We start from the raw sequence: 19,029 nt of genomic DNA, 5'->3' as shown, positions 1-19,029 counted from the left end.
CTTTGGCTCCTGCAGCCCAATGAAATGGAGTTGAGAACTTGTGAATAGGCGGAGGAAAGATGTAGCAAGGCGCAAGAGGCCATTACCTCAAGATAGCGGTGAGTTTGGAAACTAGCAGTGATACTTTTACATATTGCTGAACTAACATGTGAGCAGTGTGTAGAAAGGCAGCAAAGCTTTCTAGCTTCCTGAGGAGCTACAATTCCCAGGATGGTGTCTCCCATCATGGATCTTCAGCACAGAGCTGCCTCTCCTGGAATGTTCTGTGTTTTCGCCCCATAGCACCTCTGGTCTGCCATCAAGCCAAGAAGTTGTGTGCAGGACAGCCTGTCACACACCGCTGTGGGTGCCACAGATTTGCACTGAAGAAATAGGAAAGTGTGAGAAAAGTAGAGTCATGTCGATTTTGTTAAAATAGGGTGCTACTCCTTTAGAAATGATTTTTTCTTTTTTTTTGGTCGGTTATTTGAAAACAACTGGGCTTTGGATATTAGTGGTAGAGGATGCAGCTGTTTTAAGATTTCCCTATCATTGCAAGTGGCTATAACAGGATGTTCTCTGCAGCTCAATACAATTTTAAATGACTCAAGCAATGACCTCTTGGTCATTTATTTGGGGAGGCTGTTCCAGAGACTAGTACGTATCACTCCTGAATCCAATCTGAACTTCCCTTTGCTCAGAAAGTTTGAGCTTAATTTTCACATAGGGCAAGGTGAAGGTGTTGTCCTTCTCTCTTGCTAAAGGAATATGTTTCCCAGCAAACCTGCTGCCTCACCTTTTTGAGGACAACTTTAACTCCAGAGGAGGAAATGAATTTTCGCTTCTTTTCACTCCAGTTCACTTGCAGAGCCAGGGGATGGCGATGCATCCCATTCTGAGTCACTCACATATCTAGTGAGTTGTCAACAAGAGGTCTGGCTCCAGAGATAAATTCTTCACTTACTTGAACTTACACAAAACCATTGAGCACTTTTTCCTCCCAAACAACAGTCCAGCACTGGCCCAGGTTGACCTGAGAGGTTGTGCAATTTCTGTCCTTGGAGGTTTGTCAGGATCCAACTGAACAAAGTCCTGTACAACCTGGTCTGACCTCAGAACTTACCCTGCTGGAAGCAGGGGGTTGGACTAGAGACCTTCTGACACCCGACTGAGCCTATGTTTTCCTATGGATCTATTACCTTTGGCCAGCTCTTCTGTTTTGATTGAACTGACCCTTGAGCATGAAGTTGAAGAAGGGAGGGAAAGGTGGCATCAGGTGGCCCTTGAAATCAGTTCAGGCACCATAACCTGCAGAGATGGGGGGATGATCTTCGTACATCTCTTTCTGCTGCTAACACCCTCTTTTGTTGGAAGGTGGGAGGAGCTGTACAATAAGACCATTGCTGAGGATTGTTCTGGGAAAAGTCTCTTCAGTGGTACCCATATTCCCATCAGAAAGACCACAAATGATGCCTTAATAACATGAACTCTTAGAGCTTGGGAAATTATTCCCTGTAGTTTTCACTGTCTTGGTTTTAAAACTTCTCTCACATTGAACATATCTGATCATTTACTGAGATCATAAGATCCAAGAATTGACATAATTCTGCCATTTCCTTTGTGGAGTTAGGTCTCTAACTCAAATCCATTGTCAGACACAGGCTTTTACCATCAGAAAGTTTAACATCCTACTAACATTTGACTTTAATGCCAGCTGGAAGGGAAGAGCGAGAACACCTCTGGAGAAAAAGGCCTCGCTTCTGATGCAAAGGGAGCTTTTAAAAGGGAAAGAGAGGAGCACAAGAAGCTTTTGGCTGACAGTCACAGTGTGGTGATGGACCTTCGCTGGCAAATCCAGCACAGTGAGAAGAACTGGAATCGGGAAAAGGTGGAGCTCTTGGACAGGCTTGATAGAGACCGGCGAGAATGGGAGCGTCAAAAGAAGGAGCTGCTCAGGCGGATAGAGCAGGTAAGGAGTCATCTTTGGTGAGCAGTGGCTGTTTGAAAGCATGAGACATTGCACCATTATTGCACTCAGGCCAAGGTCAAGAGGCTGCATTAAAAAGCAGCACAGGAACAGTTAGAGTTCCTTGGCTACATCAGTGTTTCTCATGCTACAAATCTATTTACATACACAAGGGAGTAAAAGGAAAATGCTCATAATCCCTGTAAAAGACCACTTATGAGAAATCAACTCCAGGTTAAAGGCCATTTCCTGCCTCATTTCAATTAACCTGAACAGTCATGGTCACATTCTGTTTGAAAGCTTTTGTGCATCCCTTTGTGCTAAAACACTCAGCCTACATGCAGGGTTGTTCAAGATTTGGTATACAGCTTCCTGCCAAAGAGCCTGTTCATCTGTGAATTAGCCACCAAAGATGCAGCTGCTGCAACTATTCAGTCTCAACAGAATTTTTTTTCTCTAGCAAAAGAACACAGGAATTAACATGAAGAGCCCTAACTGATAGCACAGTTATCAATACTAAATATTCAGAAGAGTATCGGTCACATGAATTTTGTGCACACTCTGCTGTCATTTGCAAATCTGAGAAGTGCATACCTATCCCCTTGTTTTTCATGCTTATCCATACTTTCATCTACTTAGTAGTAGAGACAAATTATACTTCATTTATTACCTATCTGAAAGCCACACAAAAAACAAAGAGTTTAATGAGGGAGAGTTAATACACAGTTTTTGACTGAACATTGTTCATCTCTGAGTCACACATTCCAGGAAAAGTAATAAAAACAACTGAAATTGTGGGTCCTCAATTAACTGAATATTTCCTGTCCTTAGGACATGAGAAATGGAACCGCACCAGATGCCTGCACACGGTCTGGGGAGCATTACACTTGAGGGAAGCACTACACTTGAGAGTAGCTTCACAGGTTAAATTGATGAAAGCCCTGTGTAGCTTCATATTCAGTTTTTGAAAAGGGTTCATTGTCTGTGTCTTATGTTCCCGTGTTGGGGCTGCAAAAAGAAGTTAAAGAAAACAGGCCGCAGATATTATGTGTGCAAGACTAAACCTTGGTTTTGAGCTATGGCTATGGATTCTTCTTGCACAATGGGAATTAAGTAACCCTCAGAAAATTTTCCAATATACTAGGGATGTAGACAGAAACTTTTCTTTGGACAGTCACTGGTACCTCTTTGGTTTATGTTCCCATCCTTATAAATTGTATTTTTTCAATATTATCTCTTTGATGCATCCTCAGTAGTTTGAGGGACTTAACCTGGTTAAAGACTCACAGAGAAATCCCCGTTAATGTTACCTAGCCTTTAATTCTCTTAAAACCTGACATAACCTCTCAGTGTCATCTTGGGATAGCCTACAAAATAGCTCTTAACTAGTCCTGGAACTGATTTCTTTGTTACTATTCTGAAACCTCTAGGCTTTAACTATATATTTACTGTGCAACTGAGTTGTACACAGAATTAGCAACAAATAAGGGAAATAAAAAATATTATATCAAGCTAATTTCAGAGGACTAGATGATCAGAAATAACATTTGAAATCTTGGCTACCTGCCTACAAAACTTCATAACTGCATTTTTGCTTATAATCAAACATTTCCCTCTGTGACAGGAAGCTTCCAAATATTTGCAGGCGTTTAGTTGAATATCCTCTCAGATTGCAGTCATACCCTGCTTTATATGGAAACAATTAGTATATCTTTGAAGTCCTTCTCCCATGGGGTTTTCTGTGTGTATTCCATGTATGGCAATATGTAGAGGATGAGAAGACTACACCAGTGTGTATGTTTGAAAAACAAGAGTCTAAGAGATAGCAGAAGCGTGCTTGTCAAATTTCATACTAATGCTCTATGCCTGTCCGCTTTCACACAGCTCCTGAATAATACATGTATGATAAGGGGGAAGCTCACTCCAGTGTATAAAATATATAAAATACTTTACTCTGAATTGTTATGAGAATACCGCTCACATATAAAAACCATGATGACCTACTTTTTTCAGAGCTCAGAGTTGTTGTTTTTTCCTTTTAAGTACTCTGTCACTTTGTTTTCCCTTAGAGAATATCTCTCCCCTGTGCTCCTAAAGTTAATTGCACACAGAGCACATTGACAAATACTTAAACCCACAAGATTACCTGCATGAAAAGTGTGTTTAAATGTATAAACACATAGGGACTCAAAATCATTAGTCTCTCTTGAAAAGTTAGGGCAGTATTTCTCTCTTTAATTCTTCTGTCAGCTGTCTATTATTCAGAGGTTGAACCAGCATCCATACTGTTTTCTCACAAAGGTTTCTAGATCATTATTCTTACAGGATCTCTGAAAATCTGAAGGGCTCGCAATCGGAGCTATCTATAGAGAAAGCATGTAATTACCATTTCTCCTTGTTTTGGATCTTGCCCATATACTGGAGAATGGACTCCAGGATCTCTTGAGATATACCTTCCAGACCCTGCCTTTATAGGACACTCTAATTTAGTTCCTTTTAATAAAACTGTTTCAGATTTTATATATCATGAGCAAAACACTGAAGATGCATTCGTGTTTTTGTAGACCTGAATCAATAAAAAAATCTCACTGTTTTTAGCTCAAGTGCGAATTTAATTGTTTGGGACCTCAAATGGTTTGATGTAAATTAGGCAGCATAATGTCTGTTTATTTTTCCAAACCTGTGTAACAAGATTAATATGTTTTGTAGGTTATCAATCTCCAGAGTTCTAGAGAATGACTTGCATTTTTAGGTTATTGTCACTAATCTTAGCATGCTGCTCTAGCAAAACATCAGAGTTCTTATCAGATTCCTGCTGTCATTCATCATGATTGAAAATATCACTTATTTTAGCCATCCTGTTGTATTTACAATTAAAAGCAAAATTGAACATCTAATTTAGAAAAATCAGAAGTTGATAATCTAATTTTAATATTGGCAGTTTCACTGATAGATCACCCTCTCTTCACCGAGCTTTTGCAAAGTGTAGAGTTAATAGCCTTGATGGTCCTTCTACAAATACACATTTTCTTCGAAGATGTTTTCCATGCACAATTAATCCCTTTGACGATGCTGTTCTGTACAAATAGTCAACTCTCTAGCCATGCATTAAGGCTAGACCATTTATAAAACAAAATTTTTGGTTTTTGTTAAGCATGATATCCACCTGTGGAAACGAATGATGTACATAAAAGCCCAATCTATGTACTGCTGACCAGGAAAAAAAAAGTGTTTGTTTTGATGAGACTCCAAATCACTCACCCTTCCTTGAGCCTCTGCTTGTATTGCTGTCAGGATTGCTTTTAAATAACAGTCTGTGTTGATTTGTTTCCTTTAAAATCAAATTACAGACAGATGCATTATTTTGTGTATATATACAAACAGTGTGTATATATGTATACATATACATGTAAACAACCAAAACTATACATACACAGATCTAGTCACTCAAAATCCCATGAGTAATAGCATCAAAGTTCTAGAGACATCTCCCTTTGTGGAAGGACCAGTAGAGCAAGGCCTGTGTCCCTCAGAGGTGCACTCCTGGAGCCAGGCAGCAATCTCCAGGTGCCTCCCCAGGGTGTGGGTGCCTTGTTCCTGGGGAAGGATGAGTTCTGCCAAACGCCATACACTACAGAAGTAATTGCTGCTCCTTTTAACTTGCCTTGTCTCCAGCTTCAGAAAGAAGCGAGCCCACGAAGAGGAGGTGGTTTGCTGTGTGAGCAGAACGAGGGTAGCCGTCGTCCGTTTACGACCCAGGGGAACCTTCACATGCCTCGTCCAATGGGATCCAGATCCTACTCTGATTCAGACACCATTCAGTTTGACGATCGGTCGCTGTCGAAGCTGAAGGAGAGCGATCGGTGCAGTGGCACAGAAAACCTCTTTCTGGAATCTCTGTCTCTTGATTCCCCCGACGAATCTGATGAGCATCGGCCTCGGCAGCTGGAGCGGGAGAAATTCTTGACTGGATTAACGGAAGTATGCACTCATCTACATTTTATCATGCTGGCGTATTATCTCTCATGTCAAAATTGGTACAGCATTGTAGGAAATGAGATATTGTGTCACAGGCACTGCTTACAGTTACCCAGCAGTGGATTTAGTGGGAACAAGTTTTCATTCCTTGTTATGAGCCAATTACACCAATGTCAATCACCTAAGAAAGTGGGAGCCAGCCTAAAGGTCCCAAGATTACTTTGTCATCATATTATGTATGATAACTATATTTGACACAACATTAAATCACTTCCAGTTGTAAGTAGGTATGTATTTATGAAGAAACACAGGCTTTTATTTTTTTAGTAAAGCAGTAAGTGCTGTAGAGAGGCAATTTCTTGTTGTTCTTCTGTGGTTGCCTTTTAACCAGATTAGCATAAGTAAGTGAGATGAGATGTTAAAAAAATAAAGTTATTCATCAGAAGAATATCTACCCTGAAATCATACCAGAAAGCTATAAACATGTATAACACAGTGCTAAAAGATGCCATTGGTACATAGTGAATGTAGTCTGTGTCCTGCAAAAATCTGCACCACAGGAGGCTTATTTTCACCACTTCCAGGTCCTCTGTTTATATTGCTGCTGAATGAAACCCAGGTTTCCCATTCCCGTATGCTGTACAAAGCTAAAGGATTGCAAAATCAAGTTTTTTGAGAGGAAGCAAAGCAAAAAATACTAAGAGAGGCAAGAAATGTGATTGCCCTTCTTACATTTTAAGTAGCTGTAGGTACCTATGTATTCCAAATTTTCTTCCCTCAGTGCCATAAATGTATGGCTGGCAGTGTGGGATCCCATATTTATTTCTTAGCTTTTATTTCATGCATGTCCAAGTGCTCAGTGAAGAATGTCAGTACTAGTGGCAGGGAACTAAGTTTTGTGTTTAATTTTCGTTGCTGTTTCCTTTCTTTCAGATTAAGTCTGATATTTAGACAAGGGACCTCTCTCTTCCCTTTTCTGTTTTTCAGACATTACTGTCATTAACAAAAATGTGGGCAGCAAAATTTGGTCTTTAGTGATATTTGCATAACTTCTTTCCTTCAAAGCATGTTTTAGGGCAACCTGGGCAAAGTAATTTTCCCTCAGAGGGTTTGTTCAAGTGAGACTGATTGGAGTTTAATGAATAGCTTAACTGAGGATGCACAGAGACAACTGCAGCCTGCTGACTCTACCTCTCCACTATATTTTCTCTTTGGTACTAACTGCAGAAGTCAATCCAGCCTTCACCCTGATCATGCATTCACTTAGATCAGATTTAGTCTGCAGTAATTCCACTGAAGACACCAGTGTTATTCCAGAATTATACCACAGTGAATGCAAGGAGGATCAGTTTACTACTATTTTTTTTGCTGACTCTGGATAAATACCAGAAGGTATTTGCTGAGTTAAGCAGTGCTGTTTCTGAATAGTCCCAATTTGAAATGCACTTCTGTGCTGGTAATGTGCTTGCTTTCATGAGATCAAATAAAAGTAAGAGGTATTAATACTCTTTTTATCCTGATCGTATTTTTTAATCCCTATAGATTATTAGAAATATAAGCAAACAGTTAAAATCACTGTAAAGCAATTTCTTCAGAAGCATCTATTTAAAACCTCAACTCATGATGGGAATTGTCACAGGGAAATAACTGCCATAAAAACATCTTAATGCCATTAGCAAGCTGCAGGTATTCCCCCTGTGAAAGAAGCTACAGTCTTCCTAAGCATTTGATTTGATGAGTTTAATGAGTATCAACTGGTGCCACTTATTGATTCCTAGAGAAACATATAATGAAATATTATGTCAAAGAACCTCGGTTTATCTCTTACTGCAGCACAGCTAGGTCTCTCATATAATATAGATTACCTCCACAGAACACTTTCACTCACAACTATATGGTCCAAAACACTACATCGTGGAAAAAAGCCTTTTGGAGGCTACCTCCATTTATGATTGCATGGCCATATAGAAGTTCAAGGCTGTTGTAGATTTGCCACATGGGTTTTACCTGTGCAGTGTGTTATCCCGATGGGATTGCCCGTTCTACTGCCTATGTATAAAGTGAAGAATATTTACACTGGCAATTTAAAATTATTTATGAGAGAGAAAATCAGATACTTTTTAGAGACAAACATACCTGGTGCAACTAATGGGAAGCGAATAAGTTAATGGTTCAGAAATAACTTATTCTATTTTGTTTCTGTTTTTAATCAGGAGGAAGAAACACACAAAGGAAATCTTCAAAGGTGAGTAAAACTTGAAGGGAAAAACCCAGCAAATATTCAGGTGCCAGAACTATAGCTCTCTGCACCCAAACCGCAGACCTGAGGCATAGCTGTGCCACCTCCTAAGTAGCCTGCTAGCCAGATTAATGGATTTACCCAGGGATTAATTTATCTCAATATGCTTCTGTTCTACTCTGAATAACTTGGGCCATATTTAGCTGTAGTGCACAAAGATCACACTGTAGGAAAGTACATGAAGCTGCAGCTTACAGGGAAGGCTACGCCTACCTTAGTGAGTAGTGCAAAACTGTAGATACTGAAACCCAACCCATGCTCTCTGAGGTTGCCACCGATGCAAACCAGAGGATCTGACTTGGAGATCCGCTTAAAAACTGTATTCACCTGACTGCCTAACAGAAACACCCCAACTGCAGCTGGAGCTCTTGATTAAAAACTCACAGTGTGACTTTACTCTGTCCTTCAGGTCACTAATACATGAAAACTACTACTTGCTGAGTTCTCACATAGCTTGAGTTACCTCATTGAGATGATTCTGATAACTACACTTACTTGCATTTTTATGTAGTCCTGTTCAGATAGGGGGGTTTTTGTGTGATTTTTTTTTTTTTTTTAAACAAAGCAGTAGGGCAACTCAGCTGAATGCCTGTGATTTGTATGAGTGAGTGAAATGCGGGAAAGCCAAGAATTCAGCATTATCACTTGGAGATTCCCTTGGGTTGAATTTCAGCATGAGCTCAACTCACCAAGCCAGTTCAATGTAACAGCATCTCAGCTGGAGGTCCCACATCACTACACACCAGCTGTGCAGCCTGGGCAGTCTCAGAAGTGGGAGTGGATTTGCTGATTTCCCAGCAAGTCAGAAATACTCCACACTTGTTTGAAAAGTCTGCCTTGCATTGTCACTAACACTCATTTTCTATGAATGGTATAATTCTTAAATGCATCCTACTGTTCCGTATTTCAGACATTTGCCAAGCAGTAATCCATGAGAAAGCAGTAAATTAAGAACCATTAACAAACCATTTGGTACCTTTACTGACACATCAGCAATGTTTGCATTCACAGCTATTTTAAAGATAATAAAAGGGGACTTTAATAAAAGAAAGGGCAAAGGAAGGAAAATTAGGAAAAGCTTTTTCACCTGGGGGGTGATTGGGCACTGGAGCTGGCTCCCCAGGGAAGTGGTCATAGTACCAAGCCTGCTAGATTTCAAGAAGTGTTTGGTCAATGTTCTTATATGCATGGTGTGATTTTTGAGGTTATCCTGTGCAAGGACAGGAGTTGGACTTTGATGTTCCTTGTGGGTCCCTTCCAAGTCAGGTTAATCTATGATTCTATGATTGAAGTGGTTTTATATGTAAGCAGATAGTGAAAGTTGGGTTTCCAGAGTTAATTTGCTGGTGAAAATAAGTCAGTCTGTGACAATTTCCAAGCCTATGAGCGACTCTCTTGTGTTCCCCTCTCCAGGGCGATGTCCGTTTCTTCCATGTCAGAATTTCAGCGCCTGATGGATATTTCTCCATTTCTACCAGAAAAAAACCTGCCTTCATCCAGCAGCAAAGACGATATAACCCCTCCCCTGTCTCCCGATGATCTGAAATACATCGAGGAGTTCAACAAAAACTGGGATTACAATAGCACTAGGAACCATGGCGGGGCCACTGAGAAGCCTACAGAAGGCTGGGCAGAAAGGACAGAAATTGGGAAAGCTGGGAATGATCCTGCTTCAGATCCATTCCAGGCATCATCATGGTACCTCACCACCAGTGTCACTATGACAACTAACACCATGACCAGCCCAGAGCACTGCCAAAAGCAGCCAACTAGGAATCACGGAGTAACCGAAAAAATGGGAGTTCGGGTGTTTCACAGCCCACCGGTTGTCCGTAGGTTTGATAACTCAGTGATAGCTGGCAGCGAAGGGAAAAACCAGGTTGAGCCAGACTTCCTGTTTTCTGTGACCAAAGCTATGGGGAACGTCACTGAGACAAAAAGTGCTTCCTCAGATATGTTTGGAAGATGGTCTTGTGACCTGGCCAAACATCATAAAGATTTTCTGGAGAATGGCCTTCATCCCATTGAACGTCCTATTTGCACTACTGTGGGCTTTGCCTCACCCTTGCACAGCTTGGAGATGTCAAAAAACATGAGTGATGATATGAAGGAGGTTGCTTTCTCTGTCCGAAACGCAATACGCTCCAACTCCACGGAGCCTCAATTTAAGGACACTGCGTGTCAAACCAATGGTATGAGAACGACAGGGACACAGACCACCCAGACCATCAGCGTTGGCTTGCAAACAGAAACCCTGCGCAATATCACCAGCAGCCCACACAAGTGTCTGACACCAAAGGGGGGGTCCACACCTGTTTCTTCACCATCCAGGAGCCTAAGAAGCAGGCAAGTGACTCCCGTCATTGAAAAGGTCCAGGCTAAGTTTGAACGCACGTGCTGTTCCCCCAAATATGGCTCTCCAAAGCTGCAAAGGAAAATCCTTCCCAAATCAGACCAGCCAAATAACCGGACTACACCTGGCACACCTCAGAAAGGATTCAGTGAGTCCGCCTGGGCAAGATCAACTACTACACGGGAGAGTCCTGTCCACACCACTATCAATGATGGACTCTCCAGTTTGTTCAACATTATTGACCACAGCCCCATATTTCATGAGACCTTCCAAAAATGCCCCAGATCCAGCAGCCGGTCCAGGTCTGCAGAACCCAGACCAGAACTGGGCCCATTGCAGGAGCCATGTACAAATGCCCGTGGCAGATCACCCAGTCCTCTCCGGTTGGGGACAGAGATGCAAAAGGAAGAAGGGACTGAGGTGACAAGTATCAGGCAGGACTTATCTGCTCCTCCAGGGTACACGCTTGCAGAAAATGCTGCCAGGATCTTGAATAAGAAACTTTTGGAGCATGCCTTAAAGGAAGACAGAAGGCTACCTTCACACAGCCCACCAAATCTTAGCAATGACAACAGCACAGGAGAAATTGTCAAAGTAGATCCAGGGTCCATAGAGGTAATGAGTTTGCTTGTTTTTCCTCCTATAGCTAAGTGCACTCTTCTTTGAACAAATGCATTATGAGATCTCTTGCAGTCCTAGTGAGTATTTACAATAAATATCTTAGTTCTGTCATGGTACCACCAGTGAGTTCCAGTCATGAAACTATTGGATTAGTCACTGAAGGACTCACTAAAGAATTGAGTTTCTACCCTGGCAGCTTATTTGGCCTGAAAGCATCAGAAGAGTTTTACCTTTCTAGGATAAAAATGGTTCTTCTCTGAATGGCTGGGGTAAGGATTTTTTGTCACAAAACACACCACATGGTACAGATGCTCTAGGGACTTCAGGTTGGAGTAAATTTCTCTTTTATGCTGGATGGAAAGGTAGCTTTATCCTACACAAGAACAGGTGTTAACAAGTTTGTGTGAGTAACAGTCTCTACGATACCCTGAACCAAAGCTTCAGGGCCTTCAGCATACGTTTTCTGAATGTATCTGATTAAGTTTGGCTCAGGTCTGTGAATGTGATTAAATGGCATGAAATTTGCTACTAACTGTTGCTGCCTTACAAAAATAAGAAAAAGAAAAAAATATATGCATATAATCAACTAGTCTAGACACGTACCTACTTAGTGTTTAAGAACTCCTTATTGATATTTTGTCATCAATAGTGTAACAGTCATCATCTGTCTCAGCAAGTGTACCCAGATGTTAGGGGTCAATCTCAGGTACAGTTATGCGCTAGAGCAATCAACAATTAAGAGTGTGTCATGATGGATGAAAGCTTTCAGTTATGAGTGTATAAACATCCTGTTTCTGGTGAACCCACATGCCCTTGAGAGTGTAACTCTGAGAAGGCCTGGAAAAGCTGAATTATGCCCAGCTCTTACCACTATATGTTGCCTTTCTGGTGCAGCGCTGAAATGGCATGTGCCCTGCTGGTTGGTTATATTGCCCAGAGCAGGGACAGGCACTTGTCATCCTCTCTGCCCTGCGCTGCCCCTTTGACATCCTGATGATTTTGCTGAGCCCTGGCTGCAGGGCAGCAGCTCCGTCTTGATCCCTGTACACCCCGGACATCCCACCTTGCCTTCACTGGGCAGACTCCTAGCCCTCCTGTCTCAGATAGCCACAGAAGGGAAGGTTCAAAGCCTGTTTCCTAACTCAACATTTGGCTTGAAGGATTTGTGGGGACCTGAGTGCTGGAACCTTTGGTCTGCAGTTTGCCTTGTGCTAGTGTCAATATGCAGTCAGTTCCTCTTTTGTAGGTACTGCTCTGAGGGTGTGATCTTTTTTGCTTAACAGAGGATCCAAAGCTGAGGGTATATTCCCTATATGCAGTTTAAACAGATATAAGTAGGAAAGTTTTTACATTAAAAAAAAAAAAGAAACCACATGCACATTATAAATATTAGTGAGTGAAACTGGTCTTTTTGCACATACGTCAGAGTGAATAAAAGTGGAAAGTAGCCTCATTTATTTGACTTTTTCTAGTTATCTCTGTATTTTTTCCTTAGTTTGAAATATTGAGAATACATTACTGGTCCTTTTTAGAAAGTGTGTTGAACTCTAGCAGGTTCAACTCAGCTTTGCCTTCAAGGCATCCCTAGAAACTCTTGATTCCCTCCTGTATCTTCTAAATGTCTCAGCAGATTTTGAATGTATCAACAGATGTCATCCTGCATCATTATAAATTGTTGTTGGCAAAATGCAACTAGCATCAGTACCTGAGTTTGATGCACAGAGAGATTTGGGTCAATGCTATTTAGCAAAAACTCATTGACTATCAAATTGGCAGAAAATTGCTCCTTTTTGTGAATTCTCAGTATCTTCTGCTGATTTTTTTGAGTTCTGATCTTCAGAGCTAAGACTTGTTTTACCTTGCAGCTCTTACTTGGCTGTTATGACTGCTGTCTAGATGCACAGGTTATGTTCTTTGGGTGATCCTGTCATTTCTCAGGACTGTGCATTGAAAAGGAAGGTGGTGGGCGTTCACAGGATAAGCTTAGCTTTTCCTAGGTGGGGTGGTGCTGTGAAAGATATACTCAATGGAGCATGGGTTTGCTGTTGAAAACAAAACTACAAATAAGTTTATACTCTGCAGATGCCTTGGATTATTTGTGGATTACACCTACCACATAAATTACACTTTGTACAAATTCCATTTGGTACATTTTGTACAAAGCCAGACGCAGCAGTTCAGTGAATGATGATCATGAAGGAGGCAGGTTTGTTCTTGAGGAAGCATTGACAAGACGCTGCCACCTTCCTGTAGATCCCTGCTCTGCTTCCCCCTCACCTGTTGATTTCTGGCCAAGATAAGTGACCTTCTTACCACCTTCTGGCCTTCTGTTTTCTGCAGTCGTGGCACAGTATATTAAATGACTTTTAAACTTGCATGCAGCACCTCTTGGTGACTTTTCTTTAATTTGAGCTTCTGAGTTGTTTAGTTACATAATATCCTTTTATATTCCTGCTGCAAATACGAAATCTAGTTCATATATATATTCATGTATTTACGTACATAAGTATGTGAGCATGTGAGTGTATATGCATACAGAGTAGCAATAACTTTGTATTTTCTAACTCGCCCAGAGCTGCCTACAAGTAAATTTATTCCACCTAGTGTGGCCTATTAGTGTCTTATCCTGCTAATTCACTAAACCACTATCTTACTTGCATATCATAGGATTTATATTATTAAAAATGCAGATTAGCATTGCCTAAGTAACAATGTAAGAGCTGTATGAACATTTTACTTCCATGACTAGCAGGGGTGTAGATCATGGAGGTTACACAACAGTCCTGGACTGAGGGTCAGACTCATTTCTGGAGACAGCAGTGTGAAAGGACCATCCACACAAACCCACAGAGGAGAGGGCAGGTGCTGCATCCTCTGCTTGCCAAGTTGCTGCATGTTTGCCACTGAACTGATCAGCATGGAAGGAGGAATGTGAAAAATTATGGAAGGTGTTGTCAGAATTAAAGGGCTTTTGCTTTAGTTTGAGTCTTCCATCCAGCATCACTGTTAAAGAGAAACAAGGGAAAATGGTTAGGCAATGGGCTATCATGAAACCTGAGCAACACAAGCATGAGCAACACAAAATATTGGACACTTTTTCAATTGTTAAAGATTTCATAAACAGAAATTCTCTCTTGAAATTAAACAAAGGGAAAAAATACAACTTTATTCCTCTTTCATAGTAATGTGGTTTTCCCTTACCTTAATCAAGGTTGGCAAAGGATAACTTTCTGCTGAGTAGAAATGTTTGTTTTGTTTATTGCTATTCCTCTTCTGAGACTGTGCTGGGATTGTAAAAGATTGGTTTGTTTGCTTCCTTCCTTTCTGAATCTTTTTCTGCTAGTGGCTTATCTTTTATTTTTGATTATTAGTTTCCCTGTGATAACAGTGGTAACATGATCTGAATGAGTAGTAACATCTGGAGACTTCTTTCTTGCTGACATGAAATCTTCACTTTAAAAAAATAATCGATTAAAACAGTTCTTTCCAACTACTTGCTTTCTTTTTCTTTTCTGTCTGTTCTGTCCAGAACCAAACTGTCTTATTAACTGCCCCCTGGGGACTCTAACCCTGCCTGCCTCACTGCTGTAAGTCCTTTCTACCTTGTTTCCAGAGCTTTCCGAAAGCGGTCATCTTTGAACATGTGGGTTAACAAAGGGAAATAAATGATCACAGCTCCAGAGGTATCAGTGCCCACCCAATATCCCTGTGGGGTCCTTTGTATGTCACAGTCAGGAAGTGCTCAGGATAGGAGCTCATCTGCTGTGTCCTGCAGCAGCACAGGCTATGAAGAGGTCACACTTAAGGCAAAATTTAAAACCAATACAAGGGTACGCAAAGGGGTTGGGAAGGGATTCAGAATTATATAAAACTTTTTTTTTTTTTTTTGACAAATACATAGCACTGCACAGGGCTTCTGGCTGCCCCAGGGTGCCTCCCCTCCAGCCCTGGCTACAGCAGCAGGTGGAGAGGGCTGGGAAGGGTGCTCCAGCACCCTGTGGCTAATAGTCACTTTTGCTCATTAAGCTGTTCCAGGCCTAGTTTTGGCCAGTGGCTGCAGTTGCCGCAGTGAAGGGATGATGCTGTGCAGACATGAGCTGTGACCATTCACTCCACCTCAGAGAAAAGAGAAAACTGTTGTTTGGGTTTTTTTATTAGTATAGGCATAGCCACGGTGGCTGACAGCTTGGCTTAGGAAATAGCTGGAAACTGAAGCTGAAATAATCTTTCCCATTTTCAGTGTTCAGACTAAGAAGTGCTGCCTGTCCACCCACACCTCCAAGCAACAACCAAACTAAATTACCCACAGGATAATTTTTTAAAAACATTTCTAGCTATGGCAGCTACGTTTGGAAGGTGAGGAAGGGTTTTCACAAACCCTTCTGCAGTTTCCTTGTCATGGCTGGATTTCCACACAGCAGGTGGGGGTGACTGACTCAGCAGCCAGCACATTATAAGATTACGCTGCCAGTCACTTTTGGCCCTGGAGCCACCACCAGCACAGCCTTGTGTGGTGCTGGGCATGTGTACATCACAGATAAGATGAGCTTAACCCTGCTGTTCGGTAAAAGCTGACCAACATCTGCGGGTGTGATGGAGAGAGGCTTTTGAACTGGGAGGCAGCAGTGGAAATAATTTCATTATCGCCATGCTAACTCTGATTTACTGCTCTGAAACTAGGATAAAGCAGCCAGAAGCAAGCAATGCTGTAAAGATATCATTTTAAGCCTGTGTTTAGAAAGAGGCTAAGACAAACCCAAGCAAATCTCATAGCCTCAATTCTCTGTGTTCTGCTGCCCATGAGTGTTACTGTGCAGATAGATTTCTCTTAACAAATCTGAGTCTACTGGTAGCTTTCACAGACCATATGTCACCCCAGGCGCAGTGGGATAAGGTGAAGTAAGGACACACAGTCAATCTTTTTGTTAGCACTGATTTATATTTCAGCCTTACTCTTGTTTTAGCAAGGGTCGTGAAGTTTATGGCACAGGGATGGAGTGGGGGGTGAGGACACAGAGAGGTAGGAAGTGGTTCAGGCTGAGGACTCACAGCCCCCTGACCATCTCCTGCAATGGTTCACTGGCCTCGCTCTCTGTGAGTGCTGAGAGCAGGTGGGCATAGGTCTGGCTCAAGCACTGGTGCACAGTTCCCTGTTGGCTGTGCATTGCCCCAAAGGCACCAAGGTTGACCCTTCACTGAGGCTTCCTCAAGTCTGAAAATGCACTCTCTCCCCACAATGTCTCACCAGCTCCGTTTCTCATACCTCAGCTCTGTGTCTTCAAAATTGATCTTTCTGTCATGTTTTTGTCTTCGTGTTTGGTCTTCCCACTCCAATGGAGAGGTTCAATGGCATATCACCTTGTTTGTTCACTGCCAATCACATCATGTTACCTACTCCAATATTCTCCATCCCTAGTCGTGTTTCTCTTTCTCCATGTGAAACAGTGTGCTGAATCCTTGTATCTCCACTGCATTGTTCTACTGCTGCCTTTGTTTCCCTGTGCCTTACTGTACCAGAGCTTTTCCTTTGCACTGTATTGTTTTTGGTCTCTCTCTTCATTTATTGCCAGTTTGCATTCTGACTTTGAGACTTCTTTTTATTGAACTCTTCTGTCCCTTCCAGTGACTGCTGCTTAGTGTACACATTGCTATAGGTTGACAAACTCCTCTGATTTGCTTTTATAAATCACAAAGTATGCAGTGAAATTCAGAAGTTTGGCTTTGGCACTATGAGAGACTTGCTCCCACAGTCACTCACCTTGGCGTAAGGAGCATTCAGAGTGAGACAGGAAGCCCAGCTGCACTATGAGCAAAGTCCATAAATATTAGAGGCATTACCAACTTAGTGCTAGGGTGAAAAATCACAACTGTAGATAGTTTCTAATCGCAAATGCAAGCTAACCAAGCCTGAACAGTAGAAAGTTGGTGGAGTAATAAAATTTCCATTTTCTTCCATTTCTGTGAATGTCCTCTTCAACATTCAGTACCTCTGAATCCTGTAATTCAGGCTTCAGCAGCTGGCAGTAAGAAGTGATGTTCCAGAAGACAAAATCTGTAGGTAAGCCTCATCTTTAACCCAACTGGAGATCATAACTACTCCTACAGTCATTATTCCACTGCTAAGAAGTCTCCTGCATGTCACTCTGAACTCTGAAGCAGACAAAAGGAGTCAGCCATTGATTTTCACCCCTCTTGCAAATGCCGAACCCAGCCCTTTTATGCCAGGTCAGCACTTAGAGTAAAATGAATGAATAGTGGATTTTCCTGAATTATCGTGCAAATATACTTTTCAGCTCTTCTCTTTCTAGCACAAGGAGAATTAGCAAATGGAAGTTTGTCAGCTGCTTCAACTCGTCTCAGACCTCTTTCATTCTCTCCCTTACCTGTTCCATAAATCATGGACACACATGCAGATTCCTGGAGCCCACACACAGCCAGATGTTTGCTGCTTGCTTTTGTCCCGCCACATGACAGATGCTTAGCTTTAGTTTGAAGTTTTTGTTCCTTAATTCTTTGTGCGTCCAGACAGCCTCTAATGCAAGTCACTAACCGCTATTTTGCTCTCTTGGCTGCCAAGGAACTACCTTGTTCTGCACTAGCCCCGTCCCTCCAACCCTGCTTCTCCCGGCCAGAAAGACCAGCGAACCGGCGCCCACCATCACGATGGGCTTCACATTCCCCTACTGCCTCACAGTCGCAGTCCACCGGAGACCTGACTTCCTCAGAGGAGTGCGGAAGCAAGGAGCTTCTGGCAGAGACCCCCAGCCAGGGAGGCGAGCCGGCCTAACTCCGCATGGGAACGGGGGGCCGCAACTCGCCTCCACCAGGTCACCCGCCAGCCGTCTCTGCCACGAAGGAGGGAGATCCGCTTGGAAAGGTCAAAGAATGTTCTCAGAAACAGCTGCTGAATGTCCGACCTGGGAAACGGAGGTGTTTCTAGAATGAAACAGTTAATGTGCCTGTAATAACTTAATTTTTTCATAGCTGAGAAAACTATTTTTGTCTCCATCTTTTCTACATACAGTATATTAACAAAAACAAAAAAAAAGGTTAAAATGATATAAAGTAAGATTTAAAATAAAATGTAAAATAAGTTTTAAGGGAATTTGAATACATGCTCGCGCTCTCTCCAAATACTGACTGCCTTTTGGTTACATTTGCACTGTTATATTTTCAGTTTTGGTTTGGGGGGTTTTTTTGGGTTGGGGTTTTTTTAATTTCCTGTAAAACTAGGGTCTTAAGTTAATTTTATTATATTTTAATGTCAGTGTTATCAGTTTTTAAAGGTAAGGGTCTTTAAGATGCTTCAAGTGTCTGAAGCGATACCTTTTAAGTAGTGAAGAAAGCCATTAAACTCGTTCACTAGACTTGTGATCAATTGAGACGGAGCGGAATACAGGTAAACACAAAAAAATGTGTTAAAAAAAAAAAAGAATGCCTCAGAAAGTCTTACGGAGTTAGCTGTAAAATACACCTACAATACTTGACTTGCATGCCTCTGGGTCCTTGCACTTTAGTGCATGTACATACTGCTACTGTACCATCACATAAATGTGAGTCAATCTGTTTCACTGTAATATTGTTGTGAATTTACCTGTACTGTACTTTTATTGTTGGTATTCTTGCATTGACTATACAAAAAGAGTTTTTAAATTATTGTTAGCAGTTCAACTGGCTATGTACAGTGTTTACTGAGAACTTCCTTTGTTTTGGGAAAACCATGGGCATACTAAATTGTAACTGGTCTTATTTAAGCGTCTGCTGGAGACCATGTGAAGTGAAAATAAAACCCTCAGTATTTACAAGCTGCTTGAGTGCTTTGTGATGTTTTTT

At 41.7% G+C, this 19,029-nt stretch overlaps 1 protein-coding gene across 1 annotated transcript in view; it reads left to right on the top strand.

Annotated features, from left to right (window-relative positions):
- The window catches only part of MTCL1 (microtubule crosslinking factor 1), a 50,270-nt gene extending 31,269 nt beyond the window's left edge, over window positions 1-19,001 (top strand). Inside the window, exons 8-12 of the mRNA XM_027737054.2 lie at window positions 1,694-1,948; window positions 5,621-5,926; window positions 8,137-8,168; window positions 9,636-11,190; window positions 17,774-19,001. Of these exons, the coding sequence (XP_027592855.2) occupies window positions 1,694-1,948; window positions 5,621-5,926; window positions 8,137-8,168; window positions 9,636-11,190; window positions 17,774-17,983 (2,358 nt within the window). The 3' untranslated portion in view covers window positions 17,984-19,001. The remainder of the gene's footprint in view (window positions 1-1,693; window positions 1,949-5,620; window positions 5,927-8,136; window positions 8,169-9,635; window positions 11,191-17,773) is intronic.
- The last annotated feature ends 28 nt before the right edge of the window (window positions 19,002-19,029 follow it).

The sequence above is a fragment of the Pipra filicauda genome, unplaced genomic scaffold (assembly GCF_003945595.2).
Source record: "Pipra filicauda isolate LSUMZ 115617 unplaced genomic scaffold, ASM394559v2 scaffold271_size1040873_pilon, whole genome shotgun sequence".
Lineage (NCBI taxonomy): Eukaryota > Metazoa > Chordata > Aves > Passeriformes > Pipridae > Pipra > Pipra filicauda.
The sequence above is the reverse complement of the archived record's forward strand: the minus strand, read 5'-3'. Positions and strand labels throughout refer to the sequence as shown.